This window comes from Panulirus ornatus, chromosome 57, assembly GCF_036320965.1.
Source record: "Panulirus ornatus isolate Po-2019 chromosome 57, ASM3632096v1, whole genome shotgun sequence".
NCBI classification, from domain to species: Eukaryota; Metazoa; Arthropoda; class Malacostraca; order Decapoda; family Palinuridae; genus Panulirus; species Panulirus ornatus.
The window spans coordinates 23,272,221-23,292,409 of NC_092280.1; the positions used below are offsets into that span (position 1 = coordinate 23,272,221).

The window sequence follows — 20,189 nt, forward strand, 5'->3', positions numbered from 1 at the left end:
GTATATCGTAAGCTTTCTTTAAGTTGCTATCATTGTGATTGCTGTTATGCTCACTGAGAAATGGTAAAAGTCTTAGACCCTCCCCCATCTATTCAAATGATTACAGAACGCACACCGTCCATACATACAGTTATGATACGATCTGCCTGGCCTGTAAAAATGTCACAGAATAATGAAGGGGAATGTAAATATGATATAGCTCAGCCATCCTCCTTTTTTCATGGGACGTCTTAAAGTATAATGTTTGATCTTGTAAACGAATAACAGATCCGATGAATCAGTAATTTCGATTTGAATGACAAGAGGTTATTTCAGTGTACAAGTTATAAAAAATCCAAATGCTTTATCTACTATCTACTATTGATATGCATTAAAACTTGTACCACAAAGGAAAAGAAAAATTTCATATATATGACGGTGAACCATTTGTTGATTACATGGCCATGTCGCCGGCCCTGTAAATATCTTTGTGTGTGTGTGTATATATATATATATATATATATATATATATATATATATATATATATATATATATATATACAGAAGAGTGTTGTTGGACTGCCGTTCTCGAGGATTCACTGGGTGTGAAAATTCACCTCTGACCTTGTTTTATCACCGAAAGTATACAGTATACAAGAAACGAGTGTGAAGATGTAGGTAAAGCCACAAGGAAACGAATCCTTGTGCTTTGGAAAATCTAAAAACGGAAGGGGAGGATTTCCAGCGCCTAGCTCCCTTCCCTCGCCATCTACGACACGCAGGGAATACGTGGGAAGTATCCTTCTCACCTAACCCCAGGAATAACAGTATATATATATATATATATATATATATATATATATATATATATATATATATATATATATATATATGTATATATATAGTCTCGTAAACATCTTACTCCCAAATATTGCACCTACTCCTGCTACTACAAACAGCGCAGTCTTGAGCCGAAGGAACCACTACGAAGACATCCTTGATAACATCAAAACTCTCTTATATATTACTCATGCATGTTATTGTTGAAGGGGTAACAAAATACAAGCAAACTTGTTGAGAAAGAACGAGAAAACTATTTCATTTGTCAAAGAAAGAAGTGCCACCGACATTTGTTTACTAATTGCTCGAAGCGTGCAACTGCGCAGGCGCAGACGTCATTCTGACGAGGACGTGATGTTGGTTGAACGTGTTATCAGTGACCTGTGCTCTGGGACAATATGGATATTTAGTTATTTATTACTCTTTGGTAAGTTTTTGATGTTTACCTTCCACTGATTAACTTGAAGTGTGTGTCTCTTCAAGACGAGGTGCTGATTTCACTTGCCCATTGTTAGTCATTTTACTCATGTTGTCCAGCCCTTCAAATGGCCCCCATTATCAACTAGTGATGTATCGTCGGAAATCATAGCCATCCTTCAAGAACAGATACTCACAGTCTCGTTAAGTTACGAAACTTTACGATAGGTCGTAAAGTCTGATAGGATAAGAGTGTTTAATGCAGTAGTTGTACATTTTCATTGAAAGTCTGATAGGATAAGAGTGTTTAATGCAGTAGTTGTACATTTTCATAGAAATGTATGCGGAATGTCGGAATATTTCAACAAGGGTTGAAAGCAGTATCGTGTAAAGCACACCTGAAGGGAGGAATGAATTGTTTTGCAGCGAGCCGAACACAATCATTTGCTCAACCTTGCTTGACATAAATGAGTGTGGCCTTTATCGTCTTTCGTTAACAACTTTGAAGTGGCCAGAACTCAAAAAAATTAACCTTAACTGCATTTTGAGCCAGTTATTGTTTTAGCTAAAAAGATTGGCTAAGATAAACCAAAGTGACCACCTGGTAAGTTATGTTTGTAAGATTAAAGGGTGTAAGGTATTTTGTCAAAGCCTCTTTTACATTTTATTATTGTCTGTGAAAATGGTATCATAAAAAATGAGTCATAGTGAAGTGTTTGGCGTTTAGGTTAGACATGTTTGTTGATATTTTCATGTCTCAACCTACTAAGGACCCTTCACTGACTGACACTTCAAAGTTATTGTTAGGAAGCGTTAGAAAAATTAATGTTCAGGGATTTGGTGTAGTTTTTCAGATTCTTGTTGATGAAGAAGAATTAATGTTAAGGAATTTGGTGTAGTTTTTCAGATTCTTGTTGATGAGTAGGCCTACCCCAGGTAGCTACCTGTAATATCAGTTGTCATTACTGCTGGGGTATTACATATCATAGTCAGGTTTTGATATTGTCTTGAGGGCAGTCCGGGTATTTTCATACAGCTTGTGTAATACAGATGGCCATTGTTAAACACTAAAGTTTATAAGATTATGTAAGGAATACCTTACTAGAAATGAAAAGTACCATGAGATTTTTTTTTTTTTTTACATATTGCCATTTCATCTTGGAAAAGTAAGTAATTCAAAGCACAATGATTTTTGTAGACTTTGTTACCAGAAAGGCACTTTGAAGCAGAATTATCCCCTGAATTATTACTCCAAAACAAACAAAAGCATGTAAAGGTGAAAGTAAAGGTGAAGAAGGATTTCAAATAAGAAAAATCGTATATTTGAAACATTTAAAAGGACGTTTCAGTAACGACAGATATCCTATTTTAGAATTTAGTGCTTAAATTTCAAGTGACGAATTCAGGCTGAAAAAGTAGTCTTTCAAATTTAGATATACCTTGCCTCGGTCATAAATAAAGAAGGAAATAGCTTTATACTTCAAACTTCTGCTTTTCATGGTATTTACTGTTAATACGTACCACATCAGACTTTTGCATATATATATATATAAGTGTTGCGAATTACTGTGACCTACAGAACATGCACCGAAGAGGTGCCAAGATTTGAAATTTAGGTTAGTCTTTTTGTTGCACATAAGTCGATTATGTAAAAGGTAGAGTCACAGAAATCACGTTTAGGTAAAACTGTTTCCTTTTTATTTAAATATGCATAAAACCGTACCGTTGACGTCACCGGTTGCATGCTCAGAACACCGACTTGAGGGTTATTGTCGGTTCTACCTCGGAAAAATTAAGTGATACCACGAAATTAAGAAGAGCACTTCTTCCCACTTGATACAGTCGTTTTAAGATGGGCTCCTCCCCGCGAGCCTCTACTTTAAGCTTAAAGTCTGTCGATGAGAAAGCGGAAGATGCTGATCGAATAATGTAACTACACAATAACGTTTAAGATACGGGAAAGGATGAGTCCTGGTACACTGTGGGAGGGTGAGGTCTCGGGTTAGGCTCAGGTGCCGTGGATGATGGCGTGGGAGGAGTCGATGTGTCATTATTGTCGCGATACCTGTGCTCCTCTGGTCTTGCCTGCCACACAAGCCATCAAGGGAATTATCCGAGGTTGAATACCCCTTTCATACACTGAAAAAAGAAATTGCAAGTTAATTGGTCAAGTGCATTCCATCTAGATAAATAGAAACTCGATTTTAGAATATTTACTTAATGCTTTAAAGTTTCAGTGAACGTTTATAAGGTTTATATAAATCGGGGTTTAAATTGCAGTATAATCTCATGGTTCATGAACAGCACTTAGATCAAGCTCCTGGAAAGAATTTTGTTGATACGTAAAATACTTTCACCTTCAGTAGGATCGGAAACGTGATAAAAACACTGCTCTCAACATCATTGCACACCTCACGGTGGTCCCGCCATAGGAAACCCGTGAACAAATATCCTTTAGACCTTTGATAAAACGTAAGAGATGAGTAGGGAGACCAGGTAAGGTCAAGAGAGGTTTCCCCGCCCTCCATTGTGTTGTGGCGCCACTGTGTCGGGCCCAAGCTCTCCTCAGGTCAGTTTTGGTCGTGGTCCATACGTCGAACAATACTTGACAGTTATTATGAAAGAATAAATATTGACCTCACGGCCACGCTAAATGGTGTTCATTAAGTGTTTGCCGTTAGGGCAAGGAGACTAGTTTTTATTTCATGGTACGTGTCAAAAAAACTCCATAAATACCGTGTAATTTTTTTTTTTTTTTTTACAAATTCACCTTTGCTGTTGACTGTTGTATTCAAAACTGATTGGTAATTTTTGTTCAGATCGTAATCATGGATCCAGATGTGTTGTACAAAGCGAGAACAGGATAAGGGGATAAGGTTAAACATAATTCAATTTGGACAGTTAGAGTGAAGAAAGACGAAAGCAAATATAATGCCAATTGTTTGACAAGTTTTGTACTTGGGTGGTCAGAGCAGGGTGATTTTGTGGACAAAGGAAAGCAGTGAAGGACTGACGGTACGGAAAGTGGGGGACATACGACAGGACAGAGTAAATACTTCCCGCTTACATTTAGCCCGCCGCCTGTAAGTTCTGGCATGTGCCGCACTGGAAAATCTAGTAAGTTTATCGGGTCGTGTCTTCGAGCGATCGAGTCCATGGCATTATTTGAATGTAAATGTTTTTGGAATACTTGTATTTCACGTAAGGACATGGCCAGTGTGATGCATCGTTAATTGTGGTATTATTTCTGGGAAATAAGCAAAAAATTATCTGATAATTCCCTTTCCCGCTTTTGCGAAGTAGCGTCTGCAACAAAACGAACATACAACTTTGATATCAAAGGGCAAGAACTCTCTATAACCTATCGTTCACTATTGATTCGTGTAATGTTCTACACTAGCTAGAATGAAACCTACTCAATAATGTGTTTTATTAGTAAATGTACTAGACACTAATTAATTGATCGCGTTGCTGACGTAATTTTCCTCAGTGGACGTAGTTCCAGAAATTCTGAATGTAATTATTGTATGCCCATCGTCACAACAATATTTAATTAAGTTCATTCGTTCCATTGGAACATTAAAACCACATCAAGGGAGCATGAGCTCTTGCAGACCGCTCCAGTAACCCGTCTCAACTACAGTGGATATCATTAACAAATTGGTAAAACTGGTAAAACTGTATGTTCATCCCACCATATCTGCAGTTGCATTGGCGTAAAAGACTGTTTAACCACTTTCTTTCTATAATGTACGAAAAGAGAGGTTGTTGTATTTGTGTATTTAGTAAAACTTTGGTTGCAGTCGATTTATTAATAAATGATAATAATTATTTTATTATTATTAGACCTGGCGAATCATTAAACACCATCACCTTTGTGTATTTAGAAAAACTTTGGATAGATGAATTATTATTATTATAATTATTAATTACAATCTTCCTCATTAATTTAAATGATTTTGTGTATTAAACTCCACGTGCCCTACTTCACGATTATCAAACCTCTTTCATTAACACGTACGGTTCCACTACTATCCGACTTGTTTTAGTAATTGATTAAAGAACTTCAATTCACGTGATCCATTTGCATTAAAACCAGCAACTTTCGTCTGGCTCACTCGTATACACGTAACTCCGCTTTTCTATACGCTTTTCTATATTTAGTTCGTTCATGTGTCTACCTGTTGAATGAGAACGCACGCTTGTACTGCTGAGATGTTGATTCCTCTGCATCCCAGTCTCCGTATCATGTGTAAGGTTAGCCCATCCACTAACAAGATCCATTTAACATATCGATTCTTTCGAAGTCTAGTCCATTCGTCTCTTAAGACTTTGATTCTTTTCAAGTTAACCCATTCATGCTCTTTATATGTGAACTCGAAGCGTAGACCATAAATTCGTTCCACCTTTCAAGCCTAGCCACTCCATCATTATTAAGACCGTAACGCATTTGAAGTCTAACCTACCCGTTCTCTTTTTAAATTTAGACACTTTTGAAGCTTAGCCCACCCGTTTTCTTAAGATTTGAAGAAATAATATCCCGTTAAAGTCTAGTACGTCAATTCTCAAGGTAACAGCTCTTTTCAAGCGTAATCCATCTATTAAGATATCGACACCTTTAAAGCCTTTAGAGCGTGACTTCTGAATCCTAACTCATTCATCCTTTTAAGATATCGGCTCTTTAGAAGCTTAGCCCAACCGCTCACTTTTAGCGCTACAAGCACCACTTGACTAGTTGGACAATGATAGCTCAATTACTTTTTGTTCATCAATTATTCTCATGTCGTCCTCCTCGCTGCATTTTTCCTCATCGCTGACCGACACGGAACATAATTAAGATGCAGAGGCCCCCAAATACAATCCCCTGCTTCTCAATAAAGCAGACTCATATGCCTTAGTGATACCAAAGCCTACTCATTCATAGTAATGGTCCCCTTTCCCTGACTACACCATAGGGTATTTAAAGCCTTCTTAGTCGACATTAATCGCGTTATTGCACATTCAATTTTAATAATGGGGTCTGATGTGTGAGGGTCGAGGGGGCGGACCTCCTTCGAGCGAGACAATGATATTGGATGAGTAGTTTGTAGATAGATCTTTTTGGCATTGTTTTCACACAGTGAACTGAAATTGAATTACGTTGGTGATTTGGTTTACAGTAAATCTTTTGAGTAGGGAGGGTAACATCCTCCATCGGGAAGAGGGTGACATTGTGCTAATGTTCAAATTACATTAATATAATCGAAATGGGTAGAAGAGAGAACCTTACCGTATCACTTCGTGTTGATCTGGTTCCACGCCGTCCGTAACCTCCGTCCTCAGTGCGAGTTTTTGAGTAAAAGTGATAGGTTTGGATCTTCAGGTGACTGATATGTGACAGGAAATAACTTCTTGCCTAGGTTTTTTACCCCCTTTCGGACTGACAGGATTTGATGAGTGTGCTAACACGTTTGTCAGAATCGTTTAGTGCGATATTTGTACTGCTGGCCGACTGATTTTCTTTATCCTATATTAATTGCACTCTTAGGCTACTGTTTCACTGAGCAATGCCAGCAATATATTTTTCCTGGCAAGAGCTTTTTCTAATGGCGTTTGTTAGGTTTCTTATGATGAATTCGCCTGAGTAAGAGTGGACTGTGTTAAACAATTAATGTAAAATACTTGTGGAAATAGATAAACCAGTCGCCATGCTAGCTTACTCTATTAAACTCATGCTGCCAATACCTTTACTAGGGTCAAGAAGCAACGTTCACCATTCCCAAGGGCTGACTTTGAGCCGTCTCAGGTCAAACAGGGTCTTTCTTTCCTTAACGAGTCACATTGTTGGTTTGCCTCACTCCAGATTTTCACTATGATTAGTAAATTCTCTTCATATTGGGGAATGGAATTATTTAGAATGTTTACTTGTATGGATATCATACTTCTCTTAAAATTAGGGGATTGAGAAAGTGTGAAAAATTTCTCTTGGCAGTAGACCTGGACGTACGCCAGTATTTACTGTTTGTTAACTGGGAAAAGCCATGATGTGTGGGGTCTGGCGGGTTTTGTTCACGTTAATTAAGCTACGGTGAAAATTCCCGCAGATTCTCCCAGGAGTCCTTAATAGCTTTAGCCAATCACTGACTCTGTGGAGAATGAGCGTCATTTGAAAGCGGATTATCGTGCCCAGACATGTAAATCATTAAGTGTCTTCGATTTTGTTGGAGCATCGAGGGTGTATGTTGAAAGTTATGATACCTTAGAGATATATTCCAGTTATCCCAAAAGGGTAAGCGGTATCACAGGTTCTCTATGAATGAACTGGGAAAGACACGTCAAGACCGATTTAGCATCAGTGATTTGATTCGCATTTGCGGTTACAAACATGAGCGTGTTATCACAACTTGGACAGCTGAACCGTCTTCTCATACTTCATAAATTTTCATGTGGGATTTCAATACATGGAGAAGGTTTTCTTTAACACGGTGAGTGCATTGAACGATTCCCAGATAATCGATATTACGAGGTGACACAGTACTTTACTGGAACTGACTCGTACTAGCTCAGGCTGTTTTCTTGGACCTTTAAGGGGATCCTTTTTATTTCTGGCCTTTCATATGCATGTCATTTCAGTTTCACTTTCGTTTTATGTTATTCTTTCTATACTCTGGATTTGTTGTTGATTTATGGGGAAGCTTTATTCATGGGTATGTAAACTAGTTACTTGTATTAGCCTTATATATCAAGTGAACTTGTAACGTGAGTCTATCTACATTTACCCACCCGCGCATCCTATTCCAACTAGTATTACTGTAATGCAGCCTCCTCGCCTTATTGTGGATGCGGTTCCTTTAATCTTGAGAATAAACCTTTGAAGTCTGAATTTTTTAACTTTCGATGCCAGGCCACGTTTTTGTTGGAATAGTAAATATCTGTCGTTGGAAAAACGATAGCACAGTACAAATATGTCGCTGAAATTCCTTGTAAAAGAAATGAGGAATGAAAGACTCTCCAGCTTCCCCTGAACAACCGCCTTTAGAAGAAAATATTTAATGTACGGATTTAATCGGTGTTACTTTTCTCAAATGCATGCAACTGTTGTTATTTTCATGCACTTTGGTAATTAACCACGCAGGACCTCCACTGAATTTTCGGAAAAGAAAATTTTTGTCTATATTTAATTTTACCGTCGCGCCCCTTAATAAATAATCAGATTCATTGTCAATAATCCGTCACGTCTGGCCGACAAGCGGCAGGGACTTGGGATAAGGTGTACAAATCCCTTAGGACCTCTTGACTCGACCAATCATTCGGCAGTACGTCACTAGGGGGCGTGACTGATCGCAGACGCACCGCCATATAAACCAGGGGAACCGCCGCACAGCATCAGACTTTACCAGCCTTACAAGCTAAGTAGGTCTTAACTACTCATCATCCAGTTCCAGCTTGTACTAACAATGAATTCTGTTTATCAAGAACGTATGGCTGCCGCCATGGCCGCAGCCCTTGCCGCCAAAGGGTCCATGGCCCCCGAGAATGCTGCTGAGATGCGCCTCTACTTGGACAAGCTGAAGGATTTGGTACCCCTCTGCCCCAAGAACCGCAAAGTGACGAAACTAGAGCTGATCCAACACGTCATCGACTACATCAGTGACCTCCAGGACACGCTCCAGTCGGACTCCGAGTCTGAAAGTCCCCCTGAGAGTCCCATAGAGCACATGAGCTTTACCGACGCCTACAACAGACCACAGCAGCATGCCGGGTACAGTGCGCAGCAGCCTAGCCATAGCATGGGAACCAGTAGTTTCTTGGGTTACGCCAGTGACTGTAGCAACAACGGTGCCTCTGGATATAGCGGCATCGGTTTCAACGGTGCCTCTGCTCAAAGTAACGCTCACGACTTCGACAGTGCTTCCGGTTACAGCAGCATGGAAAGTGACTCTAGCTTTAATAACGGCTTCTTCGGTGTTCCCAGCAACTCCTTCGGCGGCAACTACAGCACCATCTTGTACAGCGACCACGGTAGTAGCAATGGACCTGGCTTCGGATCTTCGAGTTAGACGAACAAAACTTAGCTTTACTTCTTTCCCGCCTCCTCACCACGTTCCTGAGCGTCCTCCAGGGGTGTTGGTGCCTGCGGACGCAGCCTTGGGATTCACGGTGACGTACGAGATGTGGAAGAGCCCTCCCTGTGATAGTCATATTGTATATAGATTGATGTAAATAAACATTTTAAATAGTATACAAATAAACATTTAGCCACTAATTTGTCTTTTTTCTTTTCTACAAGCAGTATGATATGTTATGGAAGAAAACAGAAGCTTGATTGGTAGTAATACATTTATTTTTAATGTGGAAGTTTTCCTGTCGAAAATGTTTACATAGGTGAAAACTCGAGCCATAGATCCAGTTTGACAGTTTTTCAACTGGGAACTTGATATATTACCTTGTACCCATGGAATTCTATTTGAGTTAGCAAGTATTTCTGAAGAGTTAATTTGCAGTGTAGTAGCATCACTTGGTACCATAGATAATTGATCTCTGGTACAAAACAGGCATTGCTTATTTGCAAGAAATATAGATTGATTGGGTGCCAAAATTTTTCCAGCTTCAGGAAAAGTCATGTTAAAGTTGAAGAAAATAGAAACTTACAGAATTGAGAAGTTGAGTGACATTCTAAAGAAATTGTGCTGAGAAATTATTTTTACATATCTGGGGCTTAAACAGACGACTGGAGCATGTTGGGGCTGCTAGCAGTATCAGCTACCCTAAAGAAGGTTCAAAGAATATTTGTATAGAAAATTTCTTCGTAGTTTTTTAACGTTATTTCCTGCTTCTGTGAAATCATAGGTTGTGATGAAAATGAAAAAGCTATCAGTATCTCTTATATCAATAAAACATTTCCCACAAACCATAGATTGAGTTGATAAAAGTAAGTGACCTATGTATCAGTTAGTGACATCTCTCCCAGTACAGCCAGTTGGTAACAGTTTTTCATTGCTCTAAAGTGTTCTCGACTGACTCTGATTTTGACTGAAGATGACTATTCTGGAGATATGCAAACAATAATTGGAAGTTTTCTCGTCAGAAATTTTCATTTATCAAATCTAAAGGGCTTTTTAATGCAAGGATAGATATATATAAATGTGAGGGCTTTGTCCTGCAGCGATAGTTATATATCCAATATCCTTTAACGTACGTAGTGAGGCCTCAAAGAGTAGATTCGGTTCTCGGAGAGGCCCCGGGGGACACCGGACTAGCGCGACCTAGGTTAAGCTCGACCATCAAACCCTCCGCCTTGGGCTTGAGCACCACGGGGGTAAACACTGCACAAAGACATGGTAGTCGGGAGCGCATCTTGTTCAAAGTTCCTGTGGGTATAAGGCTTTTACCTGGCTACTCTTTTTCTATTTCTCCTGCTGTTGTCTGATTTTGAATGTTATTGTTTTGCTGCTGAAGGTCAGTCATATGAATGTTGTCTCTTTTTGCTTATTCGTGCTAATATTGTAGTTGCTTGGTCTCTGTTGCAGCTGATGGTTATCATTACTTGATTGCTGATGCCTCTTTGTGGATGTCAGGCTGCCGCTGAAGTAAGATTTGCTTGCCTTAGTTTCTACGTACTGCTTCTGTTGATGATGCTGTATGCTTGTATTTACGTGATGTTGTTAGGTCAAGCTCGCTCTTGTTGATTGGTGCGGAAGTTAAAGATTCCGAAGCTTATTGCCCTTATAACTACTGAAGCAGCTCTGCGTATATTCCTGGTACTTTTTGCTAGCAGACATTGCTGTTTTTGCTTTTTGCGCACTTTTTTGTTGCCTGTTGGTGCTGTATTTGTTATATGTTAATGTGATTTTCTCTAGCTGCTGGTGATGATGCTCTAACTTGTCATCTGTTGAATGCTGCTACTGCTGTTGCTCTAAACTGCTGCCGCTGGTACTACTTATTGGTGTTTCTATTGGTAATGTTGCGTGTTTTCTAGTATTTCACTCGTTATTGCTGCATGCCGTCCCTTCTGTTGCTTATCACACGTTTGCTTGAAATTTAGTTGTTGCTTGCACGTACTCCTCCCTTCAGCTGCTGCTGTTATTTCCTCCATGTTTGTGATGATTGATGTTTTATTTATTACTGGTGCTGATGCTGCGTGCTAGTCTTTATTGTTGCGGCAATCGTTATTGCATGCTGTTGCCCTCATTGCGTGTGCTGCTTTTGATCCTGATGTTACGTAACGACGTTTTTTTGCTTTGGTTTTAAGCCGTTGCTATTGTGGTGCCTGCTTTGAATTTTCCTAGTGATGTCTGATGCAGCAGCTGCTGTTACATGATAGTCTGATTCGTGGTGTTCCGATGTCGCGAGATTACTTTGAGAGTTCCTTCTGCTGCTGGTGTTTGCTTCTCAAAACTGGGAGTATTCAGTTACTAAGGCCCTGTCTCTGGACCTTTTACGTTACCTCACCTCGTTTTGCCGCCCGAATCTTTTACTCCTATTGCAGCCTCTCAGTTAATTCATCTCGTCTCTTTGGTTTCTACTTCAGGGGCGAATTCAGGACTTTGTTAGATATTCCCTCACCAGCAGGTGATGTATACTGATCAAACGTGTATCCATGCCAGATCAAAATCTTTCGATTATCTAAAGATTTCTAACGTAATCTAACCCAACCTAGCCTGATTTAACTTCATTCACCTAACCAAGCATAGGAGAGCGTTGGGGATTGGGGGCAGATCCTCAGGTGATCCAGAATATTAACAAAGACCTTACCGTAATATAATTTATCTATATTTTTTGTTTATTGATTTTATTTATTTGTTTATTGATTTGATTTGATTTTTTATTTGTGAGATCCAGTATTTGTTAAGGTTCGAGGCAATGAATGTAGCTCGGTTTGGTTTGTTCATGTGATCTTTATCTTGGTGTCCCAGGTCATTACTGGGGGATGGTAATTGGCTCCCTTAATATCTGTGACTGTTTAATTGCCAGTAATTGCGGGTGACGATGGGTTAAGGGCAGCATGGGCGTTAGGTGGGTGCGAGGGTCCGGCGCCGTTGATGACCTGGGAACCCAGCCCCCTCAGACCTGTTTGACCTTGTACGGCCCTAGGGACTTTGTAAGTACACATTAATTGTTTCAACTCCCCTGTCCATGACTACCTTAACTGGCAGCAGAGGACACCACATGGGTAGTCAAGTAGTCATAAATGGTGTGTGATCATTATTACTTCGTCATACAGGTATTAAAGTCAGTGATGCTGAAGCTTGTTAGATATCAACTTTGTCCTTTGTTAAAGTTGACTTCGTTCTTTTTTCCCCTCATTGAGGTTACTTGTTTATTTCGCAAAACGCTTCCCGTTGCTGTGTACTGAGTGCAGGCAGATTCCACCAGCACTCTCGCGTCCTTAGTGTGCTTAACAAAGATGGTCTCCACCCAGGTCCTCACCTGACCTCCGTTGACCTCGGTCGTAGCAGCTTATTGAAGCGGCAGCTTTGGTGGTGTGGAGATCGACAATATAACTGAGTAAATATTAAGTTTCCCAGATTGTCCTCGAGGATTACTGTCAACTCAGGTCTTTGTGCGTGTCACGCGGAGGTCAGGCGCATTAAAAGGCAGTTGTTGTTGATGAGTTTTACTGTATCATGACCTCTGGATTCTGTTGCACCTTAGTGATTTTTTTTTATTGGAAAAATGTAGGAATCTGATACAGGGTTTTACGTTACTGAGAAGGGAACTTGTATCTTTTTTATATACAGATCATCGGGGTGGCTTGGGTGACAGAGATTTGTCTAGCACAAATTAGAGAAAATGTGCCATTGGAAAAGAAAGAAAACTGAAACATTCACATCCTGCGGCAGGATGAGCTTTTGATGTCTGGGAAAAGAGAGAGAGAGCCGCAAACTAGGTGATATTTCTACCTTATTGATAAAGCTGATTAATGTGTAGCAAGCAACATGGTAGGCAGCTGCTGTCGGCACGATGTTTGGAATACATTCTTTTTCTTCCCTCGGGAATTTTCGTTTTAAAAGGTGGGATTATTGCGCCAGCTTCCCGGTTGTGTCTTACGGGAAGGTCATAGGCAAACTCCAGCCATTACTAATTCATGTATAAAAAATTCGATGTTGCTTTAGCCACAAAATGAAGTACAACAGTGAGTATTGTTATCCAAAACTGTCTCATTTCATGCTTAACAAGTAGGAATGATAAGTGGTTTTTCTTATTAAAGATTAGGTAAAGTTCAGACGAGAATGTCCACAAGAACTAATTTCTTTAATGTTATGTTTTCAGATACTCCAAACCTGAATCCAGATTTTTGGAGATGTGCTTTGAGTCGCCATCGAATCCAGCTGAAGAACATGTTCACGTGGACCGGCACTTCATCAACTGGGTCAAGTCGAGGTGAGACAGTAATTCAAACATTCTTAAAGTGATTAGCAGCAGAAAGCCCCTTGATTAAATATCTTTATTGTTTTTTCTGTGGCAGCCTTTATTTAATAAACGTCTTTACAAAGCTTCTCAGCTGCCGAAGTGGCTGTTCGGGAAACGTCTGTAGGTCTTGCTTCCAAAACCACTATGAAATCATCATAAAAATCCGTACATGAATTGGTCAGGGTCGAACAAAAGCTCAAAATCCTGTCGCCAAACCCTGGTCTTGTGTAAACTGGAGGGCGGGGTCTCGGCAGCATCCTAGCCAAGCAGGAGGCAACATGTCAGCCGCGCGGTACTTGTGATGGGTTTAGGATTTTTGTAAAAGAAAATAAACATGAATCAGTGTTAATCAAACAAATTACTGCACCATTCAAATAATTGGCAAGGAGAGCGCCACATAACGACCATATGAATTATAGATTCTTCGTCGTGTTCATAAGGAAAAGTTTCAAGTATTATATGTTTGTTTATGCAGCTTTGTAGCTCAGATAGAATTATGGTTTTTATTGGAATCTCTATAATTATTGTGTATTATGATTATTATTATTATTTTGGAACCTATATTTAGCAATTTCACTTTCAATGATCGGTACTTTTAGCGTAATCCCCATTGTTATGCTTTTGAGTATCTGCAATTTTAGGGAATAGGTTACATCATTGGTGGTTACCAACTATTCAGTGAGGCCTGAAGACATTATTGATAAACATTAGTGCTTGGCACGGCACAGTTTGATGATAATGCGCTCAGCAGACTACCATAACCTTACCGAGCGTAGCATAGGTTAGTAAGCATCTGGTGAATATTTAGTGGCTAATTCCAAAGACAGGCAGCTTAGTAGAAAACATGTCAATATATAAGGGGACAGAAATTGTCGATATTCGAATACATCACCTCACAAATCGAGGTGTGGCGAAGTCATGAATGTCGCTTTGATATTTGACGGACCAGTAGAATAATTACTTACCCATCGTATCTTTTCCTACATGCATTAGGCGTCACTGTAGTTAGTAATATCAGATGTGATAGAGTCATTACCAGTGCAGCCAGTGAATATGAATGACCCTTTCTCATAAAGTATTTCCGTCTTGAATTCAGACATGGACAGCATAGATCAATACGAAAATTGGAGGTATCACGTGATCGAGGCCTAGGAGTATTATCATAATAATGGGTATAGGTTCAGTGTTTCCGTTATGTTCAGTACTTTATTATGGACAAAAAAAAAAAATAATTTAGATATTAGGTCAAATGCTTGAAACACATGTTAAAATACTTAATTGCTTTTGGATAGAAGAGAGACAGGTGACAGGTGTTGGTTGCGCTGTTGTAGCAAGGTAATATTTTTTGATTTTCCGTACATATTATAGTAAAATATAAGAAAGTGATGTTTTTTTCATCAGTAAGAAAGGAGTTCTTGACCAGATCTGGTAGATTTTGATACTCTTGAAATTCTTTCAGTTGCCCCTCAGTCTCGCACCAAAATGTCTTTATAGGAATCATATAATCCATTTTTGATCGCCTTATTCATTTATTTATCAGAATTTATTAATTCGGTAGGGGGGGGAGGAGGTTGCCACACCCAGACTGGACAGTGGGTGTCTGGTCCCTGAGGACGAGGTCGTGGCTGGCTACCTGAGTGTGATGGCGGTCATTAAGGTGTTGAAATAATAACCCTGTGTGTCCGGGATTACTGAGGTGCGGCGGGTCCGCGGCCCTGTTCGTCACCTCACCCACCCACCAGTCCCCCTCAATCTGCGCGCAGACTAAATGGCTGCTATGAACATCTTGAATTATTTGTACATAAACAGTGTTGGAAAGAGGGTTGGGTTTAGAATTTAATGGTTCAAGTTATTCTCGCCGATGAAGCTCTGAGAAAGAGAGTAACCCCAGATAAAAAATGATATCCACTGTAAATCGTTGAGAAAAACAGATATTGCCGAAAAACAATTGATGAATATTTCCCGAGTACTTATAGAAAAATATTTTATCAAAACCAGAAGAATGCAGAACGTACAAATAAATGATCATGGAATGATGCGATCTCAGATTTCATAAACTTGGGTAATTAGTACAGCGCATTACTCCGTAACCGAGACCTTCATAGAATAATGGTAACTGGCGTACACAGCTATATAGATGATGGTAAGAACAACAGAAGTAGAATACTCTTGTATCATATTAGACATGCGTATGGGGATGGTCAGCTTCTATCGCCGTGCCCTCCTCAGTACCGGATTTTAAATGATACAGGTTAACGGCCTTCCAGCTGATATTAATTAAACTTGTAACAAGTTTCATGGTGTAATGAAGAAAAATTTAAAAGTTTAAGACAAAATTCAACACAGATAAATATTTTACTGGGGCTTTTACAAGTCCGACAACACATATCCATGGGCCACAAGTAGATTGATGGGGTCAACTTCCGATTTCGAACCCCATTCTTACCACGCTGTTTGAAGCATCTGTTCTCAAATCTTATCAGTATAACCAAGCCTTAGAACTCTAGTATACGACTGGTTCTAAAGACTACAATAATTCAGCATAATATGTTGTATTAAAGTAAAACCTGGAAGTTTGATGACAGTGGCAGGGAGAGATAGGGAATGGAAGTTAGTGTGAGATAGAAAACGTCAGGGTTGATGGTTTCACATAGCATGGGCATTATTATTATAATTATTATTATTATTATTATTATTATTATTATTATTATTATTATTATTATTATTATTATTATTATCCCGAGTGCTCCGTTCATTAAAGGAGATCCTGCAACCTCAAGGCTGCGCTGCCTCTAGTAGCAGGAAAATGAAGGACTCCTTTAGTTGAGAAGTTCCTTGACGAGACTGTACTTCCTCTCAGCAGACGATGTTACCACCTCGCTGAAGATATTTTCACTTGCGTTATAACTACAAGCAGGCGGAATCCGGTAACGCCTTGCCTGGGCCACTGAAGATATATATATATATATATATATATATATATATATATATATATATATATATATATATATATATATATAAACGTTGACAAAGAAATTGGAGTAAGAGGAAGGTGACAAGTGAGTAGGTATGGGGGAAAGAGGGGCGTTACAAGCTTGGGCTTGCCTGGGTTGGTGCAAACATGGAGATGCCTGGAGGAAACTAAATGAATTGATATGCCTATTTTGCTGGGTGGTTTGGACCAGTATATAGAATACACATACACGCACTACCTAATATTTCTCTCTCTCTCTCTCTCTCTCTCTCTCTCTCTCTCTCTCTCTCTCTCTCTCTCTCTCTCTCTCTCTCTCTCTCTTCAAGCGAAGGTGGACTTAAAGACGGACAGATGATTATGAGAGTTAGTGGAGAGGGAAGTTGGTAAGTTTGATGAAGACTGTTCGCAAGGAGGTTATTTATTAGTTTTAAGTGTTTATCAAAAAGAAAAGAGGGTCATCGAGAATACTTTCCAACTTTACGCCCGCGTTCACGGAGACCTTTAAAAAAAGGATTCGCGAAGCCTTTTTTTTTTTAGGGGGGATGCACCAATATTATGATCAATGTAAGGTTCAGATATCTATTATATAAACCCAGAAAGATATTTTCCAATTTTATATGATTGATTTTCCATGAAAACGGTAGTGGTCGTCAGGGCAGATAGGCTGTAAGGTGTTCCCAAACAGCATCTTGTCCGTGTATTATAAGAGGATCAGGAGAGGTATGGAAGATCTCTGCTCATTTGCAGTGGCTTTGAAACACCATGAGGCCTTTGTGAGGTCGAACAAATGCTTAAAGTTGAATTGATATAAAAAAAATGTATAACGTCCTTATTTAAGGAAACCTCTTCATTGTTATTTATTTTTTTTTTTCAGACTGCGTTCTCCAACGGTCAACGGTTTTAGTTTATAGACCCTCGTCGTCAAACTGCCGCCACCGTGACTGGTTCCCCAGACGGCAACACCATCAGCTTTTACAGTAACCCACATTTACTAAACCTCATTATCACTTGAGCACACGCGACCCCGACCTCACAAGACCAGGTTAATGAGGCCTGGGAAGATGACAGGTGTGGCGGTCAACAGGTACGTTGGCGAGGTTGTCAATTTTAGTCGAGGTGGCCCCACAGGGAGTTGTTGCCATGACCGACCCGGTTTTTTTTGTTTTTTTTCAGGCTTCGTACCCTGTATATACGTTTTTGTTGAGGCATATATATATATATATATATATATATATATATATATATATATATATATATATATATATAGAGAGAGAGAGAGAGAGAGAGAGAGAGAGAGAGAGAGAGAGAGAGAGAAGATAGAGGCTTGCATATCTTATTAACTAGTCCGACCCGCGCTGTGGACACACGCATCAGCATGTCTGAAAATGAACGCGCAAACCTACAGTAACTGACCTGCAGAACCTTGTCGATCTGATTTTAGTCCCATCTTCCTAATCCCCGAGTACCATTGTCTAAGTAGTAATGATCGTCCGCTGCCGCCGTTTGTCTCAGGTCGGCCGGACATCTGTCCCCATCCTGGCCACATGTCCTGGTGGTAGGTAGAGGCATTTAGGAGGAGGACTTTGGAGTTCCATGAGTTGCAGCACCTGCGCGGGCCAGCGCTCGCACGGTTGTGAATGTGGGACGTTGTTCCTATTTTACTCGTTAGTTTAAATAGCAAGGATTTCGTAAGCTAGTTGCTTGCTTCTTCGGGGAATGTAATTATTTAGGTTATTGTTCTATTGTGTGAGAATCCTTAAATGATTTTGCTACAACAGACTCATCCCATAAATAAAGATAAATGTCAAGAGCGTTTAAGCACTTTTACCCACGAATGAGGCAGACTTTTAACTGATGTCTGGGAGGACGACCCTGTCCCCCGAAACAAGCAAGGGACAGAATTGATTTTCCTTATTCATCTATTGTTCCAGTGAGTTCATTTCCGGTAAATAATGGTAATCTTATTATGTGAGGGGTGGGAGGGGAGGAATGCGAAAAGCACCACTCGATGACTGAAGTTCCCCTCTTTTGGCTTCCCTCCTTCACTTTGCTCCACACCCAGCTTCCTCTCTGGCCGATCTTTCTCCATGTTTGTTGGTGGATCATCCTCTTTCTTCAGCAGCGGTGTCACACAAGGTTCTCCTGTCTTCTACACATTTTCCCCTTGTCATCATTTTTATTGTTCGTGGATGTAAGTTTAGTTTTGCAACATTCCTTTCTTTTTTCCTCCCAAAATTCCTCATTTTTATCATGTGTTCCTCTTTTTGTTTGACAAGGTTGGCAGTGCAAAAAATCCTATGACCTTCAGCCCCGTCCGGAACAAGGCCTTACAAACCTTTCTGTGGTTTCCCCCGACTGCTTCATATGCCCTGATTTAGTTCACTGACAGCCTGTTGACCCCTGTATTCTGCTTTGTTCCAGTTCACTCCGTCCTTCCATCTCCAATTTGGTCTCCCTTTTCTCATTTTACCCCTTCCCTACTGTCACATGTATCCTTTTTATCAACCTTTTCTCAGTCATTCTCTCCATATGTCCATACCATTTCAGCTAACCCTCTTCAGCTTTCTTGACCACATTCGTTTTAGTACTGTACCTGTCATAGGAAAATGGCCTCCTGATCTAGCATGAAACTTTAGACAGAAAGCTGACAACAAAGAAATGTCGGGTGTCTCATGGCCATTTGAATTATAAAGTTAACAGCAGTGCCCATTAGCTTACCACACCACCTTGGAATATATACTACAAAGTTTTGCAACCACTTCACTGCCAACATACTTTTTTCTTACCATATTAAGTACCTGATGCACACAAAAATGTTTGTAACCTTAGAAAATTAAGATGCCACGCTAACCAATTTGGACATGCCTAAGCTGAAAAATTGGTTCTGAAAGATCACAGTACTGTGTCCAGTAACATGTTCATAGGCGATAGCATTACATTAATTCAAAGGATTACTAAAATGTTTGGGTTTCACTTTGGTAAACTCTTAATATGTATTACAGTATAAGGATAACAACTGCAACAGTTTGTGATAAAGATTTAATATTACTAAAACTTTTAATATTACTTTCCAGTCACTTAATCTTTAGGCACATTCAGTGCATCCTGTGTACTGAGAATCCAAACACAGATAGTCCCATGTCAACTAAAATTTGAAAATTACTATTCATTCTGATATAATAGTAACAACCTTATAATCTAAAACAATATTATCTTTGTAATATTTAGTTGCAAATGTTTAACAGCATAGTTCAGTTCTGCAATTGCTACATATATATTTTTTGTTACATTACCCCTTCAATGTACTTAATATAAGTTTAGCAAGGAAATGGCATGTTCATATTAACTAGATTCAAAAATTTGCAGCAAACATTCCTCAGATCTTCAAACTGAGTGATTATAAAACGTTCTTTTTACTTTTAATTACATTGAAAAAATAATCCAGTCAGTGATTTTTATTGCATAACACTACTGTACTTCACAACAGCTGAGAATATCTGTGAACATTTTTTTCTTAAGGATATTAGCACTTTACATAGGAACTGTAGTGGTTGTGGCATTGAGAAGAGTGAATTATTAATAAATT

At 39.4% G+C, this 20,189-nt stretch overlaps 1 protein-coding gene and 1 long non-coding RNA gene across 2 annotated transcripts; both read left to right on the top strand.

Moving 5' to 3' along the window:
• The first annotated feature begins 1,137 nt into the window (after positions 1–1,137).
• Positions 1,138–17,684, top strand: LOC139766459 (uncharacterized). The gene is made up of 3 exons (XR_011716903.1): positions 1,138–1,246; positions 13,489–13,599; positions 17,478–17,684. It is a non-coding gene; the product is annotated as an uncharacterized lncRNA (long non-coding RNA).
• On the top strand, positions 8,599–9,481 carry LOC139766458 (uncharacterized). The gene has a single exon (XM_071695145.1). It carries the CDS (start codon positions 8,673–8,675, stop codon positions 9,273–9,275), a length of 603 nt encoding a protein of 200 aa, XP_071551246.1. The 5' UTR covers positions 8,599–8,672; the 3' UTR covers positions 9,276–9,481.
• Positions 17,685–20,189: the final 2,505 nt, after the last annotated feature.

What these genes read in the sequence shown, in the direction of transcription:
- LOC139766458 (XM_071695145.1), top strand. Translation starts at nt 8,673, where the DNA reads ATGAATTCTGTTTATCAAGAACGTATGGCTGCCGCCATGGCCGCAGCC.